The 12,797-nt window shown below is 34.6% G+C and overlaps 1 protein-coding gene across 4 annotated transcripts in view; it reads left to right on the plus strand.

Annotated features, from left to right (window-relative positions):
• Positions 1-12,797, plus strand: part of Snx13 (sorting nexin 13) — a 103,028-nt gene that overhangs the window by 65,213 nt on the left and 25,018 nt on the right. For all 4 annotated transcript variants that reach the window (NM_001399694.1, NM_001399693.1, XM_087553784.1 and 1 more), the window contains 5 exon segments: positions 1,077-1,270; positions 2,478-2,582; positions 3,146-3,278; positions 6,599-6,636; positions 8,503-8,572. In NM_001399694.1, coding sequence (NP_001386623.1) covers positions 1,077-1,270; positions 2,478-2,582; positions 3,146-3,278; positions 6,599-6,636; positions 8,503-8,572 — 540 coding nt within the window.

Here is a 12,797-nt window from a genome sequence, read left to right on the forward strand (position 1 = left end):
ATCCCTATAGCAGTTCCATGGCCAGCCTGAGATACACGAGTTCCTGTCTCAAAACAAACATACAAAAATAGTGCTTTATTGGAAACATGTAATATATAAATTATATTTAGTTGTGAATGATTTTGTTTTTATGCTGATTTTATAGTACTTACATATTTTTAATATCACATTAGAATTGTCTTTATATGGTAGACATTTCTAGTAAAAATCCTTGAGTCATCTTGTTTGATCAAAGTATATGTGGTTTCATACAATGCTAATCTTAATTTTAATATATCTAGAAGATTTCATGTTAGTACTAACTTTTATTCAGATTGAATATTGAATGTTGATAAAGTAGTTAGTAATGTAAAGTCTCATGAAGCATGTTCACTAGAAATTTTATCTTCAAGACATGACTAAAAAGCTTTGAGTTGAGCATAGTAATTTGTGCCTATCCTCATAAGGATTAAGTAGGAAGATCTTAAGTCACAAGCCAGCCTGGACTGCTAGTGAGATTTTTTTTTTCTCAAAAACAAAGAAAATGTATTCTCCTGTTTCCTATATAACTGTTATTTAGCATAACCAATTTACAATTACATTTTAACATTACTTTTTGACTTTAGAGACTTAGTAAAAACCTTTTGCTTTTAAGCTTTTACTTATTTTTTAAGATTAATATAATTTTATCATTTTCCTCTTTCTACACCTTCTCATGTACTCCACCTTGCTCTTCAAATTGGTGACCTCCTTTTTCTTTAACTGTTTACATACATATATATATATACATATATATTTCTTAATATCCAACAGAGCCTGACCTGTCTGTATAATGGTACTTGTAGGTGTTGTTTTCAGGGCTTACCATTTGGAGTTGGATGACCCGGTGATGTGCTCTTCCCCTCTCAGCTTTTCTTAGTTGCCTGTAGTTCTTTGTGTAGGCTTGAGGACACAAGGATTTTTTTCCAGTCCGCTTCAGTATGTGAAATGTAGAGTTCTGGATATTTGGAATTGTATCCTTCGTATTTGTCATGCAGTAACATGAACCTAAAAGTACAACATTAGTAACTGTCTTTCCTGTGGCGTCTGTGTGGTAGATTATATGCAGCAAACTGGAGGCCAAGCACATCTCTTCTTCTGGATGACAGTGGAAGGGTACCGGGTTACAGCCCAGCAGCAGCTAGAGGTTCTATCGAGTCGTCAGAGAGATGGTAAACAACAGACCAACCAAACCAAAGGTCTTTTAAGAGCAGCAGCTGTTGGAATTTATGAACAGTATTTATCTGAAAAGGTAAGGGTTCATTATGGCCACCATTTTCTATCTTTGGCAGCATCATTCATAATGATTTCTGTGATACTATACTGGACATGTTGGCTTCAGTCACCTTACCTGGTTTATTCCTGAGGATAATCTTCCAGTGTATTTTTATTATCATTGCTCAAGAGAGAAATCCAGTGTTTATAAAATCAAATAAATATGTCCAGGTTCATGGAAAAATACAAATTGACTAGGTCAAGACTGGTAGTGACTTTAGATTCAAGGACATGATGGCTGGAAATGAGGGTACAGAAATAGAACATGTGATAGAAGGAGAAGAGAGCTGCAGGTGGACCTTAGCGTACAGCACCAGTCTAGCTTGCACAGGCCTTTAGTTCAGTCCCAATACCATATAGAAAGAAAGACAAGACTTTGTATCTGCATTTGTACCATATGTTTTGAAATGGAAGTTCTAGTAATAGATTTGCTTTCTGATTTAGTTTGTTCCTATATCACATTGCAAGTTGGTACAACATTGGTTACTAAAACAAATTTCAGGTAACAGAAGTCATTCAGAAGGGTTGCCTGGTGTCAAATAAGTGAGTTATATAATACTTACATTCTTAACTACTCACTGCATGACTGATTATCTCCTGATGACAATGTATTCTGTATGCCAAACTCTACCAGGATGACTTAAGTAAATCCTTATTAATCCTTAATAGGAATCCTGAATAACTTATGCAGAACTATCTCCATTTTTTCCAATTGAGGAGTAGGGCCTAGTAAGAGGAAATTTGCTCAGTAAAAACCAAGAGTTAAAATCTGTCTGCCGGGGCTGGAGAGAAGGTTTAGGACGCAGGAGCACTGACTGCCTTTCCAGGGAACCTGGATCTATCCACAGCACCCATAGGGCAGCCTACAGCTACCTGTGAGTCCAGTTTCAAGGGATACAACACCCTTTTCTTAATTCTTTGGGCACCAGGAATACCTGTGATACATAGAACAAAAGAATACTTAGATATTTAAAGTAAAAACTCTTAAAAAAGAAAAAAAAGTCAGTCTTATGCAATCTACAGAATGGAGAAAACACTATGGCTGTCTTTTAACTTAAACATTGAAGTGGTTTTTTGAAGGCAGTGGTTCTGATCAGAATCATAAATGATGTGATTCTGTTATTACCTCCTATTAGTGCTTACTTATTCTTAGAAATTACAAAGAACATTATTATTTTTTTTAGGCATCTCCAAGAGTTATTGTTGATGACTATTTAGTAGCAAAATTAGCAGATACTTTGAATCATGAAGATCCAACTCCAGAAATCTTTGATGACATTCAGAGAAAGGTACTAGTAGTCTGTTTCTTGAAAAAATATTTCTGTTTGCATACAGGTTAGTTACTGAAATGATGGTAGGGTAGTAATAACTTAATTACAGAAATGTAAATGACTTTTTATTTCCTTGTATGGACAATAAGAAAAATCTTTATTTTGAGTTGCTTTGTTTGAGTCTGAATTAAGAGCAAGACAGTGAGTAGTCTTAGAGTCCATATATATATATATATATATATATATATATATATATATATATACGTATATATATATACACACACACATATATATATATGCCTCAAAACCTCATCTTAAAATAAGTCTTCAAAATATATAATTGTTTCTTAGAAAGTATTGCTTCCTAGAGCATAAAAATGGTGTAGTTTCACATAACTTATATTAAGGTGGGACCCTTTTAGTCATTGAAAGATACAGATATGTTACATTATCTTATTGTTGATGCTTTTAAAATAAAGATACATTGTAGAAAAAAATCAGTGACGCTTTTGCAATGCTTTATGTAGTAAAAGCATTGGTTAATGTGCATTAATTTTTGAATACCTAAATTATTTTAACAGGTATATGAATTGATGCTACGAGATGAAAGATTTTATCCTTCCTTTAGGCAGAATCCACTCTATGTGCGAATGCTAGCCGAGCTTGACATGTTAAAAGATCCCAGTTTCAGAGGATCAGATGATGGGGACGGAGGTAAGGTAGAAAGTGTTTGTGTGTGCCTCAGTGTGCATTCTGATTACCAAATAAATGACCTTTGAAACATAATGAAAGATGGTTGTTTTTAAAATCTAAATGTGAATTGTAATATATTTTAAAGTATATAAATGAATGTCAGAGTAAGAATGTTTTCTTATGTAGGTCAGCCAAAATATTTTTATGATGATTTCCCTTTTGCTAATAAGTAATCAAGAAGTGACCCTTTTGTGTGACAGGTCGAGTAATTGAGAGTGATGACTGAGGAGAGAAGCAGTGCCTCTGAGAGTGTGTGCAGGCTGAAAAGCTGAGGACACGGTTAGAGCTGCGTCCTCTAATTGTGTCACTTTCAACTGCTCAGTCATTAAGGATGAGGCTTTTACTAGAAGCCGAGGACATTCGTTTCTAGCTTTTGTTTTTTGTCAAATGATGACACTGAGAATGAAATGGATTTGTGTGACATGTTCTACTGAAATGCTTTGAGGTCAGAGGACATTAGATGTCCCCCTCCTTGCGCTCCTCACCACCTTTGTGGAGCAGGGGATTTGCTGCAAGCTCCTTTTCTTGTCAATGTGGAGTGATATTCCATCGTCATACCTCCAAACTTTTGTGTGTTAAAATGTTTTATGAGGGAAAGCACAACCTAAAGTTACTAAGTGGAAAATAATATATTCTGGGGAGCAAGTGGCCTTCAAACACAAACTCCTAATTCCAGTGGTTATTTAATTGTGATAACATTCAGAGATTGTGCTAAGGACCAACTATTTATCTGAGTTGGAACTTTCTGGTATGTTCTAATTAAGTAATCAGTATAAAGATAGTGGAAGTTTTAGATGAACTAATTACTGTAAGAAAGTTTTTGACTGTGACCATTTACTTATCCATAAACTTTTTGAACAGTATCATTTGAAAACAGAGATAGGGTAGTACTCAAGCCTTTTATTATTGTGTAGCTAAGGAAGTAGTTTATTTTTTTGAAATGTAATTTGTTTTGCAGGGCAGAGTATAGTAAAGCTGTACAGTTTACCAGTATTTCATATCACTGCTGGAAAATGTTACATGTTTTATGAAATTTGCAAAAGCATCTGTCAACTTACCATACTAAAATAGTAACTATTGTGAAGTATTTATTTGTATTTTCATCCATTCAGAAATTTTTATTGTTGTTGTTAATTTTGAAGTGGGTTTGTTGTTTAGTCCAGATGGAACAAGATAAACGGAGTCATGGTCAAGTAACCTAAGTGCTATGTGATTAAAAATTCTGATAGGACCTGCATATTCTACGTGAATAGACTTGGCTTACTGTGTCAGTTCACATTTCTAGCCTTTCATTCCAAATATTATACTTTAAACATAAATTAGGTTAAGATGTTTTGAATTGGCTTTGTTCTAAAGTACATGTACTTCTCTCATGTATCCGTTATTGAGTGTCTTCATGTTGAATCACTGATTGTAGATTGTAATTATATTGTGTGTGTGTGTCTATGTGTGTGTGTGCATGTATGTGTGCATGTGTGTGCGTGTGTGCATGTTTGTATATGTGTGTGCATGTGTGCATGTGTGTGTATGTGTCTGTATATGTGTGAATGTGTGCATGTGTGTGCGTGTATGTCTGTGTCTCTGTATATCTGTGTGCATATGTGTGTGTTTGTGTGTGCATGTGCGTGTTTATGCGTGTATATGTGTGTATGTGCATATGTATGTGCATGTGTGTATATGTGTGCATGGGCGCATGCACATGTTTGTGAGAGACACATGTTAAGGTCAGAGTACTACTTGGCAGATCCGTTCTTGGTTTTCAACTTATAGCTGTCACCCTTAATCTGCTAAGACATCTCGTTGCCCACATTTTAGGATAGTGTTTTATTGCTTTCTAATACTTTACTATCCTAACTGATAGATTTTTATACATTTTGCACATAGAAAGTAACTCAGTTGTGAAAGCCACATTATATTAGAGAAATAATATGATTTAAATGACTGTCAACTTGATTGTTTTTTATATGTAGATTCTAGTCCACAGGTCTAACATCTCAAGTTGTCTGCTTTCTGTTTAATTCTTTCTATATTACTACTTATTTTTGAAACTTTTCTTTGCTGGCAAGGCTTAAGAGGTCGCCAGACCACAGAATGAGTAGGAAACATTTAATTCCAAAGAAGGACAGTCAATGTATTTATTTACTTTAAGAATTATCTGCTTATAAACCAAAGAGTATTGCTAAATGAAATTTTCTGTAGGTCAGAGGTTTGGGGAACTAAGAAGTGGTCTTTGTATAACATGTTGTTTAGAATACAAGGCCACACCAGCTACCTCTTTCAGGATTGTACCAGTAATTCGGTCTTTTTGAAGATTCATTTTAAAAAATTAAATTTATAAATTATTAAGATCTGGAAAGGTACATTAACTTTAATCTGTATGTGAATATTGTTTTAGCATAGCTTTTTTCTTTTGTTTTTTGGGTGTTTTTTGGGTTTTTTTTTTGTTTTGTTTTGTTTTTTTTGTTTTTTTTGTTTTTTTTTTTTTTTAGCAGAGACACGTTAATTGAAAGTTTTATTTGCTTAGATATGTAATAAAACCCAAGGGGAAAGAAGAGCAGATTACTGCTTGTTAATAATCTTTGACTGCTTTGCTAATGTTTTATTTATGATTTTTGTTTGTTTTAAGTCAGCTTACAGAGCAGTGAGTCTCATGACATCTTGTACTTGTTTTCTCCTTTCCTATTTCTGACTATGTTTCTGTCTCTTTATAAGCACCCATCTTCAGGACCAGATACTTTCCTAATATTCATTTACATACGAAACAAAACTGTTTTCTTGTCATTATTGCTTAGCTTAATTAAATGACATTGCATACAAATAATTTCAGAATCTAGACTTCAGTGTTTTTATGCCAAATCTATGAGGAAACAGTGGACTATTAGATACTTTAAAACTAATATTTGTATCTCACACTGAAGACCGATACTATTTATATGACTTCTTAGTCTCTGCAGTTACCTAGTGCTCCTTACCTCCAGGCTCTTGCCATGTGCATGCTGCCTTAAACAGTATTGATGACGCATGAGAAGAAGTGTAAAGATGGTTCGCACTGGTACTTGGTACTTAAGTGGGAGCTTCTTTGTTCCCACCTGTCAGGCAGACGCATATTTTTATTTAATGCCTAATTTGTTTGGATATTTAAGAGGTTAGATACTATAAGTGAAAAACATTACTGTATATGATCTGTGTCGTTGATGTTTAAACTTTAAACACCAGCTTTGTACATTTTTGTTAGGTTTTGTTTTTGTTTCTATGTATTAAGCTGTGGTTTTCTTTTATAGAATCTTTTAATGGGTCGCCTACAGGAAGCATAAATTTGGTAAGTACAACTTATGGGTACTTTAATTAGTAAAGTAATTTGAAAATAATGTGACAGAGTTTTGATATATGTTAGTAAATATTAGGAGCCTCAATTTACTCCTTAGAATGAAAAGACATTGTTGTGGCTTTTAAAGAAATACAAACTCAATAAGATATATGTGACTTTGAGCTTTCATTTTTAAGAAATATGAGTAGATCACTTCTGCATAGGTACAGTTACATTTTATAAAGGAATTGATTTCTTTACCCCAGCACTTTGGAGGCAGAGACAGGGCATCTCTGATCTCAAGGCCAGCCTGATATACATAGAGAGTTCCCTGCCAGCTAGGGCTAGATAGTGAGACCATATCTTTCAAAGAAAAAAAAGCAGCTAAATTTCATCATTTTAAAATACTGTGTTCACATATTTATTATCTTTAAAACTTTAAATCATTTCTCTTACTTTCAAAGGAAATATTGAGTTGTTAGGCTGGCCTTCAACTTAGCTACGATTCTATGAAGAGACATGTGAAGAGACATGGTCAGCCAACTCTGAGAAGAAAACTTTTGAGGTCTTGGTTCTAGCCTCAGAGGCTTATTAGGCCATTATCATTATGGAGGGAAATTGGGGCATCAGACAGGCAGACATGGTGCTGGAGAGGTAGCTGAAAGCTGCATCTTGATCTGCAGACAAAGAGATTGCTGTGGGCTTTGGAAACTAAAGCCTACCCTTAGAAACACTTCCTGTAGTAAGGCCACACCTCCTGCTCCTTCCCAAACAGCTTACAAATTAGGAACTAAACATGCAAACATAAGTCCATGGGGGGCATTCTCATTCAATTACCACATATGCATAAAATGTACACAAAAACAAAATGCTTTTATTCAGACTTTTATAGCAGTTTTATCTTATTATTTAGGTTAAGAATTAAGAATGATAGGTTTTTAGCCTATAAACTCCACGGGTAATATTTGATGTTATGTTCAATAATGAACATATTTCTCTTATGCATCTGTTCTTGCCATTGGATAACATTTCCTAAAATATTGTTAAGAAGAAATATGATGTTCTGTGAAATATTCAGTTCAGAATTAAGGTGGATTGGGGAGATGGAGAAGGCAGAGAGGTAAAGGATGGCTTTTCAAAACTTCTACTTTTCTTTCCCTTCTAAATTTTCTCTAATAAGTTCAGAAGTTTATTGTGATTTGTGCTGTGTTTAGAGATTTATTGTCTTGTTCTGGCAACTATGTGGTTTCTTATGTGGAAATAACCCCATTAAATAAATGTAAGAGAGATCCAGAAATCTCTAGATCAGAAATCATATGGGAAGTCAGTGAATTGAATTGGGCGAAACTGTAATGCCATTTTATCTTGGAAATGAAAATGGAAAAGAGTAGCTATGATGCCTGAAATCTGTGCAGGTGTCAGGTGTCACCAGGACTAAACGTCATTATCCGATTATCTTAGGAAACTAACCAGAGAACTGCTGAAGATCACCAGTGTGGAATTGTTGTCAGGAAGTACTTGTTTTAGGACTCTTTTATGGAATGCATTTTGTGATAAATGACTTCCTGTTGAGTGGATGACTGAGTTTAACTCATTTAAATGTATTACACTCACTAATAACTTGCATCATTGTATTAGGTGTCTGGGACTAGATCATGAGGTATATGCATCTAACGTAGATAATATCTATGTCCTAAGGTTCCCAAGTGGTAGGAGCACAGGAATATAGCTCCCTCAGTGTAGTGAGAGCATGGAGTAAGGGGGGGGGTGTTGGAGCACATGCCATAAAAGGTATGTAGGAGGTGTGAATGGCGGACATGTACTTTACAGTTCTTAATACTGGTCCTGTAATATTTTGTCCCTAATTTTTCCTTACAGTCTTTAGATGACCTTTCAAGTGTGACGTCTGATGATTCTGTACAACTTCATGCCTACATTTCAGACACTGGTAAGAGACTTGTAGAAAACATTACTATTTAATATGAATTGTTTTAATATCCTTGTTATTTTTATATTAATTATTACATTCAGTTTGTTTTATGATTATATTTTCTAATTTTTTCCTTGAAGCACATTCTTTATTAAGTCCTGTAATATTTGGTTGCTTGTGTACATTTTTCTTTTCTGTGGTTGCCCCTATTAACATTTGAAAGTGCTTACTTTTCTAAGCATTTTTATCATTTCCAGTAAATTCTTTAAGCCATTCTTTTCCTCTTTGTGCTTGAATGTTGTTGATAGTCAATTTCCTAATTCCCATTTCTTTTTTCACGAAGATCTCTGATCTGTGTTTGCTTTCATGTACTCAAGAGTTGTTATAAATACCAAGGGCAGGCGGAATTGAACACATTCTCACAGAATCTCACTTATATTCTAATAGGTTGAGTAACCTAGTACTTTGCACTAGGCAGAGATAGGTAGGTGGATGGATGGATGGATACATAGATAGATAGATAGATAGATAGATAGATAGATAGATAGATAGATAGATAGATAGATAATTAAAAATAAATACGTAAAATAATATCCTTATCATTAACTGTCAACTTAATACTGTTAATGCATATTAGAAATTACAGTTTTCTTCCCTGGCCTCTCCCTGTTCCTGGAGTGTAGAAGTGTTTTTGCTGTACCTTACATGCTAAATTATACAGCTGTGTGCATCAATTAGATTTCATTTAGTTTTCATTTTACACATTAAAAAGATTTTGTTATGTAAATCTAGTTTTTAAAATAGTCTGAATTTTTAAAAGTGGCTTTGAATTTATGTGATTCTCAATGGCGTTAGAGATGCATTTTATACTCTTTTGTTGCTGGACTAAGTTATACTAAGTTATCTGTCACCCGTTTCTTCACCTTTTAAATGTAGTGGATATTCCTATTACTCTTCTTTTAGAAATCACTCAAGAACACAGTGTCAGTTCAAGTAGAGGTCTTTTTATTTTTCCCTTCAAGTTTTTGGCATAACTGTTTACTTTTTCCTTTCATAAATTTTTAAAGATTTGAAAAAGTCTCCATATTCTTTGGTGACTTTTCTTCTAATTTTAAATGTCTATTCATAGAGTAGGTTTTTATTTCTTAGGAATATTAAATTTTATATCTAGGAGAAGACATTTATGTCCATGTCTCTGGTGTTAATATTTCTATTTTTAGGCTGTTATGATTTTCTAGTTGTTTTATTTATTTGTTTATTTTTCAACAACATACTGTCCTTTAAAGGCATGAAAGCAGAAGGCTTTTTTAATAAATTGCTGTTTCTTTCATTCAAACATAGAGAAATTCTGGGAAGCAGCATCATACAGTAGGTTTAGGAACACAGTCGCCTGGGCTCAGACTACGCACTCTGTAGCTTCAGTTAGATGAACTCCTTCCTGTGAGGGCTCTATTGGAATTTCTCCCTTTGTCAAGAGGAACCTGGGTAAAAATGCCTATCCTGTGAGATAGCTGTTGGTCTATCTAATTACACTGGCAGGTACTTATGTATGACAGGCATCATGTATGGGTGCTTACTGAAAATATTTTCCAACTGGTCACTGATTCATGATCTCATGTCCTTAACATTTCTGTTATCGAAGATAAAAACTGGAATCCAGTGCACTGCTGAGCCCATGACCTCTAGAGTCTTCTTTCATCAAAATTCCGTTTTTAAAAATATTTGACAAGCTACATGTGATTAGCATGATGAAGTTGATTTAAATTTGGCAAATTAATTCTTTACATGGTCATGTGTATATGGCTTCTGGGGGTGGCAGTGGCCTTTTTAAAACAAAATACTCCAGTTCTGTCTCCATCTTCTTAAACTTTATAGCACACGGTAGCTTCTTGTCTTCCTTTAAAGTCAAGTTGTGTGTTATGTGCATTTGAAAACATGAGCTTCATTTTTCCCCTGTTGTACATGTACCTGGGTAGGCTCCTCTCCCTAACAATCTGTAGCCAGTCTGGATGATTCTTTTTAAAAGTACTTTAATACATAGTCTGTCTCTTTTCTATTCTTTGATATTCTCCTCGTCTTATCAATTTGTAATTAGTTATGGTGAGCTACCTAATTGGCTTCTATATTACCTTTTCCAAACATGTCTTGATCAAAATTGATAAAACCATTTCTTTATTGATGTGTCAACAGTGTTTAGAAAAGCCAAATTTTTAACTTGATGAAAAATGTGTCTATGATCCTTTTATCTGCTTGAGTGTATGAAAAAGTTGACAGTAAAATGTTAGCAGTGAATACACCTAAAATGTGTGGGTAGAATGTGATGACCAAAGTATTTTTATTATTAATATTATCATCAGTATAATTATCATTGGCCAAAAATATCGGTAATATATATAAGAGGAAGGAAAGCAAATTTTAAGTAGGAAGTGCAAATTTTAGAAAAGTTACTGTGAATGGTTAGAATTAGTTCATGTGTATTTGCTAATATAGATATCTACTTTTTTTGTTATTGAAATAATTTACTAAAAAGGTACATAGAAACTACTGGATGGTTGCAAAACAGAAAAACATTTAGTCAGCTCTAAAACCTCTTTTTTTAATTCTTCACAATTACAGATCATTGTATCATATCATTACATCATTTTTAGACTTTTGGCTAATAGTCTAAACTACCACAATGCCTCCCACACATGGCAATGCTATAAAATAGTTGAGGAAGTGTCCAGGCACCATAGGGCATGAGGAGAAACGAGTTCTGGGAGGTGAAGAAGCAGTGAAGCCTGGAGGCACGAGAAACAGGAAGACCACTGCCTTGGTTTGATGGCGATTTTATGCCTTTGGGTTGAGAAACAGCAGAACTGTGTTCTTTATTTACAACTTAGCATCATAAAGGACAGCTAAACATGAAGCAAGAACTAGGAAACTTCTTTAGATTCAGGTGTAAAGATTGAGGACTGTGAGGACCATGGTAGGGAAGTGTATCCGAAATCCACAGAAAGGCAAAGCCTCAGTTTATGTCTAACCTGAGTGTAACTGTGGTTTACTGTCTCTAGTGATCATATACCCCATGGTCTCAATTCCAGACAGGTAATACAGTATCTCTTCAGAAGTCATGGGCTATGAATTTGCAAACCTTCAGATAGCAAAAATGCTATTTTTTAAATATAAAGTTATAGAATATTTATATATGCCCTATGCATATCCCCCCATATACTTTGAATCAGCTCTAGAATGATTATATAACCCCGTGCAGTGAAACGCTGTGTAAACAGTTGATGACTAGAGAATAAGAGAAAGAACAAAAGTCTGAACATATTAATACAAGCACATCTAAACGATGCTTGATGCTCAGTTGCTGATTGTAGGAGGGCTGACTGTGAAGACTGCATACACAACGGTAACAGCAGTCCTAGTGTGTCCCTTCATAAGTACAGAACACTCATATATATGGCTAAGGTGGAAAGTGAATTTTAGAGAGCAACTCCAGGAGCAAGTAAGAGTCACAGTAAGGAAAAGTTGTATTTTTGAGAAGTCAGAAATGACAATCTTAATGGTAATTAGATATGTTGAAAATTATTCAGAAGAATAAATTTTAAGACAAACACAAAACAACCAATAAAAAATGTAAAATAAAAAATACAATGATTGAAATTTAGATAAGCACTTGATTTAAGACCTTGAGCAGGGTAAACGCCATGCTATCTGCCACACATGGCATTAGATAAAATGACTGAAGGACGGAGTATGTAGGTGCCATAGACTTTGAGGAAACATGATGACTCAGTTGGTAAAGTATCACAGTTAGATTCTCAGCATCCATGTATAATGTCAGCACTGCAGCCTACCCCTGTGAACCTAGTGCTGGGCAGGTAGAGACAGGAGTGTCCCAAGCCTCACTGGTTAACTGGTCTGGTCAGTTCTGTGGACAACTCCAAGTTCTATGAGAGACTGAAAAAGATACCTGACATTGATATACTGTGTTATTCTAATGCATATGCACACATGCCCACATGCTTGCACATCTACATGTATACACACACTTGATAGATATGAAAAGGAAGCAACAAGGTTTGGGAGACCTAGAATAGTGCTTCTCAGTTTGTAGGTCACAGTGCCCACAGGAATCAGATATTCTGCATATCTTACATTATGACTCATAACAGTGCCAGAACTACAAGTATGAAGTAGCAATGAAATAATTGTTTGGTTGATGGTAACACAACTGAGAACTGTACATTAAAGG

The sequence above is a fragment of the Rattus norvegicus genome, chromosome 6 (assembly GCF_021556685.1).
Source record: "Rattus norvegicus strain SHRSP/BbbUtx chromosome 6, alternate assembly SHRSP_T2T, whole genome shotgun sequence".
NCBI lineage: Eukaryota > Metazoa > Chordata > Mammalia > Rodentia > Muridae > Rattus > Rattus norvegicus.